The sequence below is a fragment of the Fragaria vesca genome, linkage group LG4 (genome assembly GCF_000184155.1).
Source record: "Fragaria vesca subsp. vesca linkage group LG4, FraVesHawaii_1.0, whole genome shotgun sequence".
In the NCBI taxonomy this organism is placed as follows: domain Eukaryota; kingdom Viridiplantae; phylum Streptophyta; class Magnoliopsida; order Rosales; family Rosaceae; genus Fragaria; species Fragaria vesca.
In genome coordinates, this window is record NC_020494.1 from 5359170 (window position 1) to 5378941 (window position 19772).

The window sequence follows — 19772 nt, forward strand, 5'->3', positions numbered from 1 at the left end:
ATTTAATTTGAGCGTACCTGGGCTCTCGCTCAGGCGTTGAAGATCGATGAAGTTGCATGTTGTGATTGCAGATCGATGAGAAGATTCTCTCATGCATCAGTTCTAAGGAGTAAAGAAGAATAGAGTAAAAAGTCTTCATCGAAAAAAAGAGAGAGAAAAGAACCATGAGTAGAAACCTTCAAGTGAGAGGAGAGCACATAAACCTTCAATCGATGGAGGGGGTGTGGCGGTGTACACAATAAACATGTCATTTTTCAGGCATTTTTTGATTGATCAGGGTGGCCTTGGCAGCTTCCCAGACCCGAGATATGACTCAGAGTCGAAGAACCCATGCCAGACAACAAGTGGAGAGCTAAGAGATGCGATTCAGGATTTACAGAAAAGGATGAAATATGTCGATGTGCAAGGCTATGGGATGAAACTGCTTGCTCAAACAATCATGAAGGCTGGAAGGTTAAAACTCTGAAAACTCTCAAGAGAGAGAATCGAGAACGGAGGATGGCGGCAGACCTTTTTCGAGGATTGTGTGATGCTTCGAAACGATGCCAAGGCCCTCCTCATTATATGTGGTATGTATGGACTGTGGTCATGGACGGCTGAGTCGGTAGGGTTGGTATCATATTGAATTTTGGCCAAATTAGGTAATGAAAAATGTATGGCTCTGACTGATTGTAAAATCCTTATTCACAGTTTTGTAACAGTCAAATCGATAGATCTAGCTTCTCGAATTTCCCCTCGCCAGTCCACGTCTTGAATAACTAACTAGGACCAGACAAAGTCAAAAAAGGATGATAAAAGAAGAAGAATGAACAAAAAAAAAAAAAAAAAAGAAAATGCAAGTGGTATCTATCTCCGCGTGAAAAACAATGTAGTGCTCCAATACGTTGTCGAGGAACGAATCGGTCCATATGGGGTGAACCCACGCGCCGTTTAACGTCGGGTGAAGAACATAGGGTTTGAGGGCGTTAGATCAGTCCTCGACTGAGTCTCCGTTGCCAACCCGACCCGCACATTCTGGGCTGTTCCGGCCACCTGACGACGTCCGACCAGCCCTGATCGAACCTCTATTCTCCGGCTACCTCCTAGGACTATTAAATCGCGCAAGCATTAAGGTTTGATCGAAAGCCCAATCCGACCTGTACTTTGCTGGCGACGTACTTTCTTGGGTTGCTGAAGTCTAGGAAACTTAATTTGGACCGGAATTCTAGAAGTTGCTGATTCGATGGGCACTGGCTCTAGTCGTTCATTTTTCCAGTATACTGTTGTGTTGGGATTTTCTGGGTTCTTGGTTCTGATATGGAGGGAGAGGCCCAATTGAGAGTTATGTTGAGTTTGTAGCAGAAAGATGTCTGTTGAGAATAATACAATTAGACAAAGGAGAAAGAAAATTCTTCTGTTTGATTGCCTCTACGCTCTACCTGTCTAGCTAGTGACCAATATAAACACCGTATTTCAGGTCAGGGAAATCCGGTGATTGCCTCCACACTTTTCTTATTAGACAGGAAAACAGGGACAACAGATTTTCTCCCCTAATAAACATGAGTTCATTTCAATATAACGTGTTTTTACTTATGCCTAAATACACAATTTTATATTAAAGTCATAATAAAAACATAATTTTTATATATTTTAAAGACAATTTTAGCTTCATCACTTCAACATGTATAGAGAGAGAGAGAGAGAGAAGATTTTACCGGAATCTCATCGGACTCCGGTCACTGGACTCTGGTTTCCGGTTGTCAGATTCCGGTCATCGGTTGCTGGAAATTTATATTAACCCTCAGTAACTCATATTTTATAACCCTCAGTAACTCATATTTTATCCGGTCGCCGGATTTCGATCACCGGTAACTCAGTTACTGACCCCCAGTAACTCGAATTTTTTCCGGTCACCTGATTTCGGTCATCAGTAACGGCATTACTGACTCCCAATAACTTGGTTACCAACCCCTAATAATCAGTTACTGACTCCCAATAATCAACTTATTTCAGTTTAATGTAATAGAAAATAAGAAATACCAGAAAAAAAAATCGGATTACTGACCCTTAATAACTAGGTTACTGATTCTCTATAAAGGCTACTAACCCTCAGTAATCAAATTACTAACTTCTAGTAACCAACTTATTACTCTCTAATATACATGTTTGTTGTCTTCCCGTGGATAGATACATCATTAACACAAATAATGAAATCAATAACTAAAGCTATACTTGTAATCACATGAAAGAAACATATAACTGGAGCATAAATATATTTTAAGAACAAAATTGCAACATACTGTACTTAATTCACAACAAATCACAGTACTGCAACCTAGCTATTCTCTTCAACAAGGTGCGCGCCCACATTTTGGATTCGGTATACCAGCCACACATTTATAGTCTTCTTTGTACTGCAAACTCAAAGAAATCCGAATCACATGCAAACACATATATAGATAGTCAATGATACAGAGGAAGGAAGATGCAGAATTAAACCCTAACCTTGGCCAAGACCTGAGGCTGTATCGACGGGTTGTGGCTAAAATCGGGCGTGATCAAAGATTGAATTGGCAAGCCAAGGCTAAATTGGTGTGTTCGAAGACTGAATTGGCGTGATCGGAGACTGAATTGATCGTCCGATAGTGAGGTTGTTGGACGTCGTCGACGGAGGTAGAGGCGGAGGCAGAGGACTGTACCTCGGAGTGGTTGCAAAAATGTGTCAATCGCTTCCTCAACGTCATCTCCGCTTCTATTTTGGACAAAATTCAAGCGCCACAATTGCCGAAAGCCATAGCCGCCGATCTCCACCATTGCCGCCAATCTCAGTCCATGGCAAGAGCTAGCTCTGATGCTTTGAACGACGACTACACCGACATGAATGAGGTTGACGGACTCCGCATGTGGGGTTAGTCCAGTCCTCATGTTGATATGGAATCGAAGAGAGAGAGAGAGAGAGAGAGAGAGAGGTTTCTGATCGAAGTGAGAATAAGATTTGACTGAGTTTTTTGTTTTAGTAGTAAGGTTAAATTCGTCTTTATCTTAAGATTTATTGAAATGAGCATGGGAATAAGATTCTCATTGAAGTGAGTTTTTAAATCCTTGATTTTGATTAAATGGGCATTTTCCCAATCCTTTTGATTTTGACCTTCCGCGTATCGAAAACCGAAACTCGTTTCCGTTTCCGTGCAACATAGCCTCCAACCCAAACTCCTCACAAGCTCACTTTCTCAATTCCAAATCCTAACTCAATCAAGCAAAAATCCCAAAATCCTAATCATCCTCCGCCACAACCCCATATCTTACCGTTTTTCGATTCGTCTCTCTGCCGGTTCCGATACTGATCGGTTATTTTTTAAACCAATTTTATTTTCCTTATTCACTACTAGATCGTCGTTTATAGTATGGGCAAATAAGGGTCATTCCCGCAGAGGACTAAATGAATCTAACTACTCAAAAGATGTCACAAAAGTGACTACTGATCCTAGCGACCAGAAGTCAAAAACCTAATCAGATACCTAATCTAAACTAGTCAGAAAAATACAAAAATTTACAGACACAAACTAGACACACAAAAGGACTCACAAACGAAATTTCAGATGATTCGGAGTTGATTTGATATGTCAAATAAATACTAGAAAACAGAGGACAGAAAGTGACGAAAACTGATTTTGGTTTTGGGAAACAATGAAATAAAACTAGTTAGGCAAGATGCAATCCACCCTGACAATCACACACAAGACAATTTGTTCAGTTATAGTTTAATTAATCTAGATGAAGATGCTCAGGTTGGTTCAGTACGCTTGAAACACAACCTATTACCCTTTCTTACTTCGTACGCTAGGCAGGAAGTGCTCTACACCTAGACTATTCTCAAGCAATGCAACCTAAAGGTACGTTTATTAGATTTAACATGCAGAAATCCTTAAGCTCGAAAAGAGTTTGAGACATCACAAGGCATTGCAATAAACTTAGCGCCTTGCTAAACCTAGGATTTGGTTTACTTGCTAATGAAAACTAACAATTGCTTCTCTAGATAGTTTGAGGAGTCCGATATTGACACTGGCATCAAACAATCAAAGCTATAGAGCCCTAACATGTATACTAAGCGTACACTCAAAGCAAACATGAAAAGAATTCATCAACGTAGAAATAGTAAACAAAGTCTCATCTTGGATTAAAAGAAACTAAAACCAAAACTCAAATAATCTTGTTGTTCATGTCTAGGGCTTCAAGCAGCCCCTAACTAAGAAAGCCTAAATAAACATAATAAAAACGCAGAAGAACGAGGAGGAGGAGAAGAAGAATAGAAGAGGGGCCGTCAAGAATGATAGCACAGGCTTTTATATTGCTTCTTTCAACCAATCCTTCTTGATTTAGGTTTCCTTGGACATTTTGATTGGTGTACATCTGTAGGACCAATGTAAGTGTGTCAACTCATTTAATTCTTCATAATCAGCTTCACATCGAGATAATAAGTTGGATAATGAAGTACAAACTCGTCCATAGGCCTCCCGGTGTGATTTGGGCCTCAAAACACAAATTCCCATCAAGAGTCAGATTCGCGCGCAGATTGACCTTATGGTACTAAATTGGCCATAACTTCTTCTAGGAAAATGATATTAACGTAAAATGCTATGGAAAGCTGACATCCGTAACTTTCCGTTGATATAAGACTCATCATCTGGTTCTCGTAGTTGGCTGACTTTCAAAGGCAGATTTCTGAATTTCGTCTTCCACTCCCTCTTTTCCTTCTTTTTTTCTTATTTGCTTCGGAACACCTAGAAAACAAATAAACAAAGTAAATAACTAGAAAATACACCGAACAAACAAAGAAAGTATAGAGGATTTTGATACAAATAATGTATAATTATGCACCTATCAAATACCCTTCCACCGACTCAATCTCTTCAAGGATATCTCCTTGCAATACTGCGTTGTGAAGCTTTCGAGAAGTAGTCTGGCTCTTTCTTCTTCTCGCCATCTACATCAAACCAATCAGCTATATCCGACCACCTTGCCATGGATTTCGAATTACAAGTTGTAAATTCATGTACTTATATGATAGTTTTGAATCTTGAGACACCATAATTCTCAATCGAGAAAACTTCATGTACTCAACTTAAAATTTTCTCTTGCAACAATTGGAAAATCCCACAAACTCCCTTTTCCATCTAATCATAATTATGCTTCTTCTCTTTTTGATATTATTCACAGTGATATGTGGCAGTCCCCAACTTTATCTTTCACTGACTTCAAATATTACGTACTCTTCACAGATGAGTACTCTCGATACACTTGGATTTATCCAATGAGCCGGAAAAATGAACTCCTCACACATTTTCAAACCTTGGTTGCTATGATCCGGAATATTTTCAATGGCTCGGTGAAATATCTCCAGAGTGACAATGGAACATAATAAGTAAACTGAGCATTCTCTCACTATTATGTGTCCTTAGGTATCCAACAACGCTTCTCTTGTCTCTATACCCCACAACAAAATAAACTTGTTAAAAGAAAGCACCGCCTTATTACTACAATGGCACCTACGTTACTTTTAAACTCATCCAAATTTGTTTTACTTCTCACTTCTAGCATTCCTTAAGATCTTTGGGCCAAGGCTGTTTTGACATCAACTTACATCATTAATCTTCTTCCAACCTCTACTCTCAAATGGGACTCTCCCCACAAACGTCTTTATGGTCATTCTTCTTCTTATTCCTCTGTTCGTGTTTTTGGGTGTTCTTGTTTTCCTCATCTTAGTCCTCTCTCTTCTAACAAATTGTCTAATCAAAATGTCGAGTGTGTCTTCATTGGTTATAGTCCTCACCATAAAGGTTATCGTTGTCTTATCCAAAAATCAATCGTGTCTATATTTCACGTGATTTCCCTTATACAAAATTGCAAGTTCACACAAATTCCGATCCAATAGAATTTTTAACTTATTCCTTCCTCCGCAGGTCCAACTCCCGAGCTCATGGTCATCCCCATCTGACTCAGGCCCAAGTCCGCCATCTCAATCCAATCCACAAGACCCATCACTCAATCTTGTCAAATTGACTTCATCTTTAATTCACACCCACTTGAAGAACAACAAACAATCGACCTCATCTCATCCTTAGCACCGACTCGGCCCCTCCCCGGCGCCTCCCGTACTCCACCCTCATCCCCATCAGCGCCCACCTCTGATCGCCGTCGCTCTCTTCCATTAGCGACGACACCACAGCCGCTTCTGTCTTCTCAGATTGCAGCATCTCCACCTCCAATTTCGCCACCAATCATCACCACCTACCAGCGACAAACCCAACCCATCCCTCCACCACCACCTTCGCCACCAACCTCCACTCCCTCACACCTATCGCCGTCGCCCACACCCACCGCCTCCACCCCATAATCCACCACCAGAATCAACACTAAACTCATCTGCTCCACCTGAAGCTCCGCCCAATTTGGATGAGTAAAACCCTCTGTTGTTGGATAGCCCCCAACCTCACCTCCAAATCCCCCTGCCATCGCTCCGCCAATGCATACCCAGTCTCGTTCCGGCATCTCCAAACCACACATTTTCAAGGATGGCACTGTCAGGTACCCAATTCTGAAAGCTCTTCTCATTGTAATTACTGATGCGGAACCTACTTGCTACTCACAAACATCTAAGTCACCGGAGGGCGAAACGCCATGACCGAGGAGATAAATGCACTCTTGAAAAACCAAACCTGGACTCTTGTACCACCTTCTCCCTCTCAGAACATTGTCGGTTGCAAGTGGGTGTTCAGAATTAAGCATCATTCGGATGGCTCAATTGACCGCTACAAAGCACGCTTGGTTGCCTAATGATTTCACCAACGCCAGGGCTTCGATTATGAGGAAACATTCAGCCCAATTATTAAACCGGCGACTACCCGAACAGTCCTTGCTATTGCGGTCTCTAGGGGCTGAAATCTTCGTCAATTTGATGTTAAGAATGCCTTATGTGGGTGCAAATATTTTCAACACGGGTTTTTACGTATTTCTTCATGACGAATTAGCTATATTGAAAGTGTATTTGCTTCGCGGTGAATCATGTCGTGGTCAGAATGTAGTCTCGGCCCAAATCATACCACAATAAATTGAGTTATCATGTAGTGTGGGGGCAAATAAATTTTGGTATGGGGTTTTGAATATAAGTTAGTAAGACAAATTATACACGAATAAATTGGTCACGATCGTGGGCCGTGAGTATAATGAGATGGGTAGTAGTTGAATTAGGTTACGGAAGAATTGGGTTGAGGGAAGAGATCAAATAAGACTAATATTCAAATCACAGTCAAGAGTACCGGAAAACATCAAGGGAGAACGTGATGAAGAGGGAGGCTGATTAAAACGTGACCATGAGGAAATAAATCACATTGTGGATAAGTCACGACGTGGTCGAATCACGTTATGGTCAAATTGGGTCTCGGTCAAATCTGGTATGGCCAAAAAGGTTTGGGTCCCAACCCGACCACGAATGGATTGGGCCGTGAGTGAATTGTGTGGCGGCCAAATTAGGTTGTAAACAAATGGGAAACTTCCATGGGCCATGAGCAGAACGCAATAGCTAACGGTTGAATCAGGTTGCGGGTGAATTGGCTCGCGATACGCGCTGACCAAGTCAAGACGGGAGAGATCAAACGAGACTTAAAGACAAGCCCTAAGGCAGAATGTGGCGGCGAAGAAGGTTATGGAGTAGTGTTGAATGGGCGTGACTTAGTGGAAGTTGGCCACTTTGAAGATATATCATGTAGTGGTGGATCACGTGGTGGTCAAGTTAGGTTTGGGCCAGATAGGGTGTTGGTCAAATCAAGTCGCGTGAGATGAAGACACGGAGGGAACGAGTCGAGGACGAAGTGAAATAGAGCTGGTCAACAAGAAAAATTGGGGAACGGAGTTTCCCATAATGTCCATTATATGAAGTTGTGGATCCACTCGCGCTTAACTAGCGAGTAAAGCGCACAACATGATCTGACCTAGGAGTCACGACTATAAATGCAACATGAATAAGATCTGAAGAGGGGGAGTCCTAGCAAAATCAGTCACACAAACCCATAATATACCTCTTTCGAGATTCTAGACCAGGAGATATACCGTCACCATTCAATTTCCGACCCATTTTTACATCCATTATTGAAAAAGCTTTCATTCCTGCTCTAGTCAAAAGTGGTTAGTGAGGAAATCTTTCACCCGAATTTTTCCGCACCAACACCTTCCTACAAGGGTTTCTCAAAGAAGATGTTTATATGACACAACCTCCTGGCTTTGTCGATCCTAACCATCCCACATATGTCTGCAAGCTGCATAAATCACTATATGGCCTATAGCAAGCTCCCCGAGCCTGGTTTCACCACATCAGTATCTTTCTTTTGTCCGCTAGATTTCGACAAAGTAAGGTAGACCATTCTTTGTTTATCTTTCATCATGGATCCCATACAATTTACCTGCTTCTTTATGTGGACGATATTGTAGTCATTGGTAGTCATGACCGAATCGTTGAGAGCTTCATTTATGCTCTTAGCCGCGGTTTTGACATCAAAGATTTGGGACCACTCTACTATTTCCTTAGCTTACAGGTCTCCTCCTCCTCCACTGGTCTTCACGTTGATCAACTCAAATATGCTCATGACCTCCTTCAGAAGCATGATCTACTCCTCAATCAACCAATGAGCACACCCTTGGCGGCTATTGATGGCGAAGCCTCCTCTCAAGGCTATTGATGGTGAGCTCCTTGCCAACCCAACTATCTTTCGTGAACTTGTTAGGTCACTCCAGTACCTCACCATCACACGCTCAGACATTTCTTTCGCCGTTAACTCTATTGCCCAGTATATGAGTCAGCCTCGTACCACTCATCTCATTGTTGCCAACAGAATTTTGTGCTACATCAAGGGTATTCTTGATCATGGACTCTCATTTCGTCCTCAACATCATCCGGTGCATCTTTTTGCTTACTCAGACGCAGATTGGGCTGGCTGCTTTGATTCTCGCCGCTCCACCTCTGGTTATCTTGTCTATCTTGGTTCAAATTTAATATCATGGTGCTCCAAGAAGAAACCCACTGTGGCTCATTCAAGTGTTGAACAAGTGCTGAAGATGAGTATCGCTCTCTTGCACATGCCTCGACTGAAACAACCTGTTTAGGCTATTTATTATTTGAACTTGGCGTGCACATTACACTTCCTATTATGCTTCATTGTGATAGTCTAAGTGCAACCTACATGACCTCTAACCCGGTATTCATGCCCGCACCAAACACCAACCTACAACTTTGTTTGTGAAAAAGTTGTTCTTGGCAGCCACCGTGTTTGTTATATTCTTTCGGTTGATCAACGAGCTGACCTTCTCACAAATCCTCTTTACAAACATCGCCATAATCAAAGAGTAAAATATCGCATTTCGAGGATATATCGACGATCTAAAAATTAGAAATTTCGAGGAGATATCGAGACTATGAAAATTTAAATATATCATATATATGAAGTTCATATTCATTCGTAGAGTATAATGCTGAAATGTGGTTGGTAGTTTGTAAATAAGTTGCAAGTATTAAAAATATATTCGTAATAGAAGAGTGTGTGTGTGTATATATATTATATAAGTTGTAAGTATTAACCAAATGCAAACTCAGCAGAGGTGGTTAACCTTGAAGAGTTATTCAAGGGTGACTAGGGTTCGATTCCCATGAACTGAGTTTAGGGTTTAGGGTTTAGGGTTCGATTCCCGTCAGCAATTTAACTGAGAAAATTGACGGAATGACTATTTGGATGAAAAATCGTGATTTTAAGAACCATTCAGATTCAAATAAAACCACAAGGACTGAACAGATGTCGACTTCAAACCACAATGACTATACAGTATTTTACCCTTGATTCATTGTAATTACTCCATTTATTTATGTCCATAATCTCATTGTAATTGTAGATCAAACACAGCTATATAGCTTGTACTTGTAATCAGTTTCAGGTAAAGGAAAACACAATTCTACAATTTCTACACTTAGCGCGCATATAGTGAGTGATGTCTGAAAGTTACATCTACAATGATACGGAAACATCAAACATGTTTGAACAAGGTACTGCCAGTAGAAAATGAAACAAATTCCGAGTTGCTATATATAAGTTGTTCTTTTGTTCTTTGATTGTGTGAATGGGGTTATTTCCCCTCTGTTGTTTGCCAGCTATGTGGTTCTTAAAGGAAAAGATGTTTTGGCTGAATGAATAATTGTATTCAACTGTGAGATATATATACAAAGCACCTAGTCTACATCGCTTGTAGGATACCAGTAAGGCAAGACATCTATCACAATTACAACTGAATCAAAAGATTGATTCATACTATACTACGGAATCACACTACTTAATACAATATTCTTGCATATCAAGATAATATCTATACAAATCTACAAGATATACTTTCCAACACTCCCCCTCAAGTTGGAGAGTGTATATCAATAACTCCCAACTTGCACATGAGTTGTCTAAACTTTTCTTTGCCCAAAGCTTTTGTAAAAACATCTGCCAATTGTTGTGAAGAAATCACAAATCGAGTATTAACTTCACCTTCAACAATTTTATCCCGAATAAAATGACAAACCATTTCAATATGTCAAGTTCTCTCATGAAACACAGGATTTTTAGCAATGTGCAAAGCAGTTTGATTATCACAATGTAAAACAGCAGGACTCATAACAGGCATATGCAAATCTGCAAATAAATAACGTAGCCAAGTAAGCTCACAGCAAGTACCTGCCATTGCTTTGTACTCAGCTTCTGCACTTGATAAAGATACAGTCTTTTGCCTCTTGGTCCTCCATGAAATTAAAGAATTTCCCATAAATACACAATAGCCTGTAGTAGAGCGGCGGGTAATAGGACAACCCGCCCAATTAGAATCGCAGAAAGCCTTCAGATTTAAATAGTTATTGGCATGGAGAAGTAAACCTTGACTAGGAGAAGACTTCGGGTAACGAACAACTCGAAGAGCAGCAGTCATATGTTGTGAGCGAGGTTCATGCATAAACCGGCTAAGAATATGTACTGAGTATGTAATGTCGGGTCTAGTAATGGTCAAATAAATCAGCCGACCAACCAGGCGCCGATATGCAGCAGGGTCTTTGAGTAATTCTCCTTTATTTGAAAGCTTGGATTCTTCCATTGGAAACTCAACCGGCTTAGCACCCAAGTAGCCACTATCTTTGATAATTTCCAAGGTATATTTGCGTTGAGATATGTAAATCTTTTTCTTGGAACGAGCTACTTCAATGCCAAAGAAGAATTTTAGATCACCAAGATCTTTGATGCGAAAACAAGTATGGAGGAATTGCTTCAGAGCATTAATAGACTCCATATTGTTTCCTGTTATCAGAATGTCATCCACATATATTAACAAAACAGTGAAAGATGTACCATGCTTGCGAACAAATAAAGAATAGTCAGCCTTGGACTGAGAGAAACCAGCAGCAAGAATAACCTCCGTGAACTTGGAAAACCATTGACGAGAGGCCTGTTTCAGTCCGTACAACAACTTGTGAAGGCGACACACTAGATTCTCCCCCTGTCGCTGAAGACTAGGAGGAGGGGACATATAAATTTCCTCTAGTAAATCACCATTCAAGAAAGCATTATTAACATCTAATTGATGTAAAGACCAGTTCAGACTAGCAGCAACAACAAGAAGACATCGGACAGTGATCATTTTTGCAGTAGGGGAAAAAGTATCGTGATAATCGATACCTGCAGTCTGAGTGAAGCCCCGAGCAACAAGCCTGGCCTTATAGCGCTCCACTGAACCATTAGCCTTGCGCTTGATTCGATACACCCATTTACAACTAATAGGCCGCTTTCCGGGAGGTAAAGGAACCATACTCCATGTCTGATTATCAACAAGAGCTTGAAGCTCAGAATCCATAGCCTCCTGCCATTTCGGATCAGTTACAGCAATTTCATAAGAGGTCGGTTCCTCATCCCGACTAACATTAGCAATATAACGAAGATATGCAGGAGAATACCGATCATAGGATATGTGGTGACAAAGAGGATATTTCGTACTTGGTGTAGAACAAGACGAGGCCGAGGACAATTGGTGTGGTGGCAGAATCACCTGAGAGCAAACATAGTCTCTGAGGCGAACATTGGCTTCTCGAGAGCGTTGAGAACGACGAAGTGGCTCAGCGGGAACAATGGGAAGAGAGTCAGGAACAGCAGAATCAATTGATGGTTGCTCGGGAGGAAGATCAATCGACCTAGGTGGAGGAAGAGAAGACGACACCGACGGAGGAAGAGAGGACGCCGACGGAGGAAGAGAAGACGCCGACAGAGGAAGAGAAGACGCCGGCGGAGGAAGAGAGGACGACGCCGGCGGAGGAAGAGGTGATGACGCCGGCGGAGTGTTAGGGTTTTACCCCTGAGAAGAGAAAAGAGGGAGAACAGAAGGAAGAAAGAAGAAAATAAAAGAAATACTGATATATTTTCATTGACAATGAGCTAAAGCTCCTGATGGCAATACATACCCATTGGCTAATCACGTGCGCAACACATGACAAAATGAGTGAAATATCGTAACAATCCATGCCCCTTTAGCAAACTTGACCTCAAGTTTCAATTATAAGAGACATTGCAAGTAAAGCAACTCAAATCTAGACCAAACAGCATGAACCAGAAGGGAAAACTTCAAAGCTGCAATTCTGAGATCAACACAATATCCTTGGCACCCTTGCCAATCAGTCAACCTGCATATGTAAAATGACATTCTGGAAGCCTTGAGTTTAAACAACCACTTGCGAGCTAGCTTATCATCCCCAAAAGTGATCATCCATACCTTTTCACTGAATATAGCAATGTTGTCCATAGCAGCATGTCTGAACATATCACCATTTCTAAATTTATTCAAGTTCTTCAGTCTGTCTACACAGAAAGCTAGCAACTCATTCAATTCTACTGAGGTCTTAATTCAAGTTCTCTGAGGCTGCAAGTAGGCATCACATTCAAAGCAATGCTTTATGGCAACTTGCTTATGAAAATCTTCAATAACGCCAACTACATCATACATTTCTTGGACATTTACATTTCCACCACATGTGTTTGACATCTCAATAATTTGGTCCTTGACATGCACTTGAACCCCGATGTAGGCAGATTGATGGAGATCAAAAGTCTTACCATCATCAATACCAGCCATTATATAAATAGTGTCTGAAGACCCTCCTTCCTTCTCCTTATTAGCAACCTCAAATTTCTTGTCCTTGACAACAATTACAAATACCGGCTCAACCACATAAAAGAAAGTTGAATGAGGAGGTACCACTATCAACGCCGGCCAGGCCTCTAATGCACCCATTGCATACTCAGAGAACATAATCACAAGAGCTATCTCACCCTTTCTCATTGTCATGACTACAACTTTGTCATCTTCCATAGTGACTTGCTCTACATCTATGTTGAACTCACATGGTTCTTCTCTTTCCCCATGATCCTTCAAAAGTTCCTTACTATCCTGCAATTTCCCAATCCATTCCATTGTAACAACATCCCTTTCATTTGGACGTCCATTCCCCTCCAGTTGTAGCACCTTCTTAATAACTTTCTTGTCAACTATCCATTCTGGAACTGTGTCCCATGATACCAACTCTAGAATAATATGAAGAGTTGCACTTGGAAATTTAGCTTCCCCATCACCAGAAGTATGCTTAACTTGATCCCCACATATATATACAAACATGGAAGGAATACTATCAGCTACAATAATAGACATCAATTTACTTCTCAAAGCAAGAGTTGTACCAACATTTGAAGATGTAGCAGTAACCTCAAACAACACAAATTTGTCTATGCAAACTGAGTCACCCAGATTAGGTCCAGTAGCTAACTTTTTTACAAGCTCCAAGGCATATAAAACATATCCCAAGCACTTGCCATCTAACTTCATATGGTTTTCATGAAATATCTCACACAATTCTGCAGTACAGTAATCATTTGCAACAATTATTGTAGATTTTCACCGTCCCCAAATGTCATCAAACATCAAACAAAACTCCTCCCAACAACTTTGTGATTTCACAATGGTCTCAACAACATTGACTGCTCCGAAACTAAAGTTGGTACTACTGGAGTATACCTTAGTGTAGGCATTCCTTGGCTTCCTCAAAGGTCTTAATGCGGCTATCCAGTTGGAAAGACTTACCCAAAGCCACATACATGTAGACTCTTTATCTAGTACAAGATGTTCTTTTGTTAAGAGAGAGCGGCCACTACCTTTATCACTAACCTTCTTATCAAACCCAGAGGAGCATGGTAGCAGTACATAATGACAAATCTTCTTTGGGCATATCACAATCACCATAGAACATATACCCATGTCATAGTTGATTGGCACTGATGAAAACGGCTCAGAAACAAATTGTTGTTGTACCTTACTACCTCCCATTATCACAACTTCCACCTCCTGCTCCACTGAATTATCATTACTTTCAAGCTTGGCAGGATTGCAGTTATCTTTAGTCTCTAAACAGCCGGATAAATTGACCACACTGTCAGGAACCAAAACCTTCTCAATGGCGTCACCCAACACATTCTCATCGAACCTTCTACAAATGACCCTTGCCTCTCCAGTGATCATAATCTCAATCACATGATTTAGTCCACTAATTACCATACCATCATTGTGAACTTTTTCCCTGGGAACAATAGTAAGCTTATCATTTCTAACAAGTTGAGTGCTAAGCTCCAGCTTTGATATCGCATGGCCATCATCAACTTCATCATCTCTCCCAACAGATTTGTCAAAATACTCATCCTCTTCTTTATAATTCATCCAAATTGCATATTCTAATGGTTGGTGAACATGTCCCCCCACCTTTGTCCCGGATACTCGTAAGAGTAGAATTGGTCCTTCTTGCATTACACAACTCATTTGACTTGGACATTTCATCAAGCAGGTGGAGTGCATCGCATTCTCTCTCATTTTCACCCAAATTCAGTCCTTGAATATCTTGCCTAACCGTAACACCCTCAAGCTCACTGAGTTTTTTACCATCTCCATTGTCCATCTTAACTTTCATATCAGATTTCCTCTTCTCATCATCACAAATCACATCAACTCCAGATAACTTAGCACCAGGCACATAATCAATACCACCACAACCACTGTTCATGATGAAACTAAAATTAGGAATACTAGAGCTAGTACCGCTTACCAGCCCAAAAGATGTAGGGTTGTGGTTCGACTGAGCCAAGATGGCATTGTCTAGCAGAAGCGATGCAGCTAAACTCCGGAAATTGAGCTTCTGGTATTTGCCAGTCTTGTGGAGCGTGGATGCTCCCAGCCTAGAACTGTGCGGTTTCTTCACTCCTCCATTGGCCCTCATCGATGTGCGAGCAACTTCCTTGCAGCGAGCCTTCCATAGATAAGAGTGAACAATGGGAATTGTGGTTTCGGAATCAGAAAGTGGAGTTGACGAGTGCTCCTTTGGTGGTTGCTGCGTCGAGAATGGTGGTGGTGTCAACTGAGAGGTTCGTCCCAATCGAAATTGATCGAACACATTTTGCATCACCTTTTCCATCTCGGACTTGAACGACGCCAGAGTCTTGTCCAATTCAAGTCGAAACGCAGCTTCCTTTTCCTTCATAATTTGTAGCGTCTCTTCCTTATCAATTAAGAGTATCCTCCTAAACTCAATTGGATCTAGTGGACGTGGCGGCGATGATGAGCATAGTGGTGGATTACTAGCGCCTCTCGTCCTCATGAACCCAAGCCTAGCGCTCATTTCCTCCCGATGCGCCTAGAGCTCATACTCAGAGTTAACAAGCTCGTCGGACACAAGAGGTTCGACGCCGAGCGGGGGAATCGCCGGTTGCCTAGCTCCCAGAAACATGGCTCTGGATACCAATTGTTAGGGTTTTACCCCTGAGAAGAGAAAAGAGGGAGAACAGAAGGAAGAAAGAAGAAGAAAATAAAAGAAATATTGATATATTTTCATTGAAAATGAGCTAAAGCTCCTGATGGCAATACATATAGACCCATTGGCTAATCACGTGCGCACCATATGACAAAATGAGTGAAATATCGTAACACAGAGGAAGAGAGGAAGACATCGGCGCTGGAACCCGAGGGTGGCGAACATAGGTGTTAATGGTGGAGGGCAGCGGTGGACGGGGTGGTGAAGAGGACGATGGCGGATTGGGTGGCGGAGGGGGCGAAGGCGGCGAATTGGGTGACGGAGGGGGGGACGACAGCAGATTAGGTGATGTTGAAGGTGGCGGTCGATTTGCTTAAGGAGAGGAAGAGAATGTGTTCTGTGTGGAATAGGATGGACCGAGGAAAGGATCAAGTTCAATAGGGAGAGGAATGGGTTGGGCCATTGGGTATTTTTCTGGGCTTGGGCTTGGGCTTGGGCTTGTACTTGGTGCGTGGTGAAACTTGTCCTCAAGAAAGATTACATCTCTATTAGTGAAATTTTTTTTCTTCTCAATATCATAGAGCTTGTAAGCCTTCTGTCCCATGGGGTAACCCAAAAATATGCACTTGGTAGCACGAGGAGAAAATTTGGAAGACGGATTGGGTATGGTTGCGAAAGCAATACACCCAAAAACTCGCGAGAATAATCATGAAGTTTTTGGTGAAGGATTTCAAAAGGTGTTTTCTTGTGAAGAAACAAGGTGGGAAGACGATTGATTATATAGACAGCAGTGATGGCACATTCACCCCAAAAATCAATGGGTAGATGTGATTGAAAACGAAGAGCACAAGCTGTTTCAAGGATGTGTCGATGTTTCCGCTCGACGACACCATTTTGTTGCGGTGTATAAACACAAGAACGTTGAAAAAGAACACCTTCTTCAAGAAATTTTTTTTGTAATGAAAGGAATTCAGCCCCATTATCTAAAGGAAGTTGTTGGACTCTTGTGTTGAATTGAGTGTTTACATAACTAAAAAAATGACGAAGTAGAGGTTGTGTTTCACTCTTGTGTTGCATTAAGAAAATCCATGTAAAACGTGAAAAATCATCCACAATAGTTGAGAAATAATGAGCACCAGAAAGAGAATGGGTTTTATAACGTCCCCAAATATCACAATGAATAAGAGAAAAACACTTCGAAGTTGAAATTGAACTGAAAGGAAAAGGTTGAAGAGTTTGTTTTGCCAATGGACAAACCTCGCATTTATGACTAGAATCAAAAGCAAAATTAAGAGAATTATTGGCTAAAAATTGCGGACGATAAGAGGAAAGGTTGGCCAATCTTCGATGCCAAAGATCGGAGGTGATGTAGGACGGATGGCCGAAGAAATCGAGGAACAAATTGATCGTTGCAGGTCCAAACCCGGTTTGCTGCAGATTTGGCGTTCGGTGTCCGAATGACTATTATTATACCTTTTTGGAAGCGGAACGGCCCAATGAACAAGATTTGTTGCTTTGCTATGATGTATGGGCTTTTCGGCCATCCGAGTTTGTTTTGGACCTCAAATCAGCGTTTTATTAGTTTTTGGGATTTTATGTTTCCTAGTTCTTTTCGGATTGTGTTTTGATTCAATCCTTGGGCTTTTAGGTTTGGTTGTTAGTCGCCCTAGGGTTTTGTTTTCCATATATAAGCACCCTTTTGGGTAGCTGACATTCAGTTTATTAATTATAATTCAGAATTTAAGAGTTTTACTCTTAGTCCCTGGCGCGCTCCAGGTTTTGGTCCTATAGAGTTCTTCGCTTGAAGACTCTCCACATATTAGGGTTTAACGCTGGTTAGCCCCCCATACTCCTGCTGCGTCAGGAGGATATGATGATATTGCAAGCAAAGTGAGATGAAGGTAAAGTTGAAGCCAAGGCCACCAGGTAGTAGAGGTTACCATGTCACTTACCCACACCAATCATCGTCCTCGTAACCAAGTCCTGTAAAATACACCAAGATGGAAAAAATGTCACTGAACAATGTAAATCATCGGTTGTTTTGCCAACAGACATAAGGTCAACTTGAAAACTTGGCACACAAAGGACATCATTTAATTGAAAAGAATCATTAAAGCGAATTGATCCTGTCATAGTAATTCCAGTCGTATCTCCACTAGGTAAAGAAACTGGTGCCAAAGAATGATGCTTGACATTTATCAATGACGTAGGAGAAGAAGTAATATGATGAGTTGCTCCGCTGTCGAGTATCCAGTGATTTGGAGCAACAGGTAACAAACCTGTAGCATGTTCAGTTGCAGAAGTAGCATTGGCTTGAGGAATTTGTGGTGTAGGAGTCAAGGCAGCAATTACTTGAGTGTACTGATCCTCAGTGAGGTTAGGAAGCATTCCTTGGAGTTCCTTGAATGTTGGGGCAGCATTGACATGATTATCCACGTTGACATGGTTAACAGTGGAATTTCCTTGACGTTGCCTTGCAGAATTAGCTTCCTTAGGGCCTTTGTAGAGACGATGACCAGGAGGGTAACCATGCTTTTTATGGCAAGTTGCTTCAGTATGATAATCTCGATCACAATAAGTGCAATGCTTGATTGGGGCATGAGGACGGAAGTTATTTCCTTGAGTATAGCCTTGAGTGTTGCCTCGATTCCCTTGCATCTGAGATTGTGATTTGGAGTTGCTGCGCACCGCCATTGCTGCGGTGCTGGATGAAGCAAGAAGAGAGGAACCAAGTTCCCGTTGCTTTTCTTCTTGGACAAGGGAAGCATAAGCTTGTCTCACCGAAGGCAAATGATTCATCAACAAAATCTGTCCACGAGTAGCAGCATAAGATTCATTTAATCCCATAAGAAATTGCATCAACTTACTGCGATCGTTTTGTGCTCCACAGGTGCAGGTGACAGTATTGTATGAACTAAGCTCATCCCAAAGGCCTTTCAGCTTCGTGTAGTATGCTGCAATGGATGATTGACCTTACTCAATGCGGTAAATGTCTCTTTGAACTTGAAATATACGAGGGGCGTTGCCTAACGCAAATCTCTCTCGAAGATCTTCCCAAACAGCATGTGGTGTGGTTCAAGAGAGTTAAGCATCCATGAAAGCACAATGTCATTGCACCTCTGCCATAGTGCGTGTTCATTGGGGTCTAGGTCTGCAGATGGCTCTTTGATTTTGCCGGTGATGAAGCCAATTTTGTTTTTGGCACTCAGAGATATGCGCATAGCGCGACACCAAGAATTGTAGTTGTCACCTGTCAATTTCTTGGAAACAAGAAGCAGACCTGGATGGTCTGAATGATGAAGAGACAAGGGATTAGCTGATTTATCCGAGGAGGATGAACCACCGCTCCCATGGTTTGAAGAAAAGGTATCGTCTCCGGGCATGGAGGAATATGTGAAGACAAAGAAAGGTTAAGGCTGCAAAAGGGTTTGTTGCTGAAGGAATAAAAGTCAGGTCGTTATGCCTGCTCTGATGCCATAAAGGAAAAGATGTTTTGGCTGAATGAATAATTGTATTCAACTGTGAGATATATATACAAAGTACCTACTCTACATCGTGTGGTTCTTCCTACAAGTTAGGATACCAGTAAGGCAAGACATCTATTACAATTACAACTGAATCAAAAGATTGATTCATACTATACGACGGAATCACACTACTTAATACAATATTCTTGCATATCAAGATAATATCTGTACAAAGCTACAAGATATACTTTCCAACAGTTCTTGCCTCGAGACTCGAGTGTTTTAATTTGGTGTCTAGTGTTCTATTTGAACTGTGTGCTCTTCGATTATCCTCATTATCCTCTACTTGTTTTTTTTCTTAAGAGTAACTATTGCTAATGAGCTGCAAATTCTTGTGTATGTATATGCTCTAGCATTGT

At 41.4% G+C, this 19772-nt stretch overlaps 2 protein-coding genes across 2 annotated transcripts in view; one reads left to right on the forward strand and one right to left on the reverse strand.

Annotated features, from left to right (window-relative positions):
• LOC101299667 (GPI ethanolamine phosphate transferase 1-like) overlaps positions 1-2904 on the reverse strand; it is a 6743-nt gene extending 3839 nt beyond the window's left edge. Inside the window, exon 1 of the mRNA XM_004297917.1 lies at positions 2679-2904. Within this exon, the coding sequence (XP_004297965.1) occupies positions 2679-2904 (226 nt within the window). The remainder of the gene's footprint in view (positions 1-2678) is intronic.
• Positions 2905-8682: 5778 nt separating this feature from the next.
• On the forward strand, positions 8683-9135 carry LOC101299954 (uncharacterized mitochondrial protein AtMg00810-like). Its single transcript, XM_004297918.1, has one exon. It carries the CDS (start codon positions 8683-8685, stop codon positions 9133-9135), a length of 453 nt encoding a protein of 150 aa, XP_004297966.1.
• The last annotated feature ends 10637 nt before the right edge of the window (positions 9136-19772 follow it).

What these genes read in the sequence shown, in the direction of transcription:
- LOC101299954 (XM_004297918.1), top strand. Translation starts at nt 8,683, where the DNA reads ATGGCGAAGCCTCCTCTCAAGGCTATTGATGGTGAGCTCCTTGCCAAC.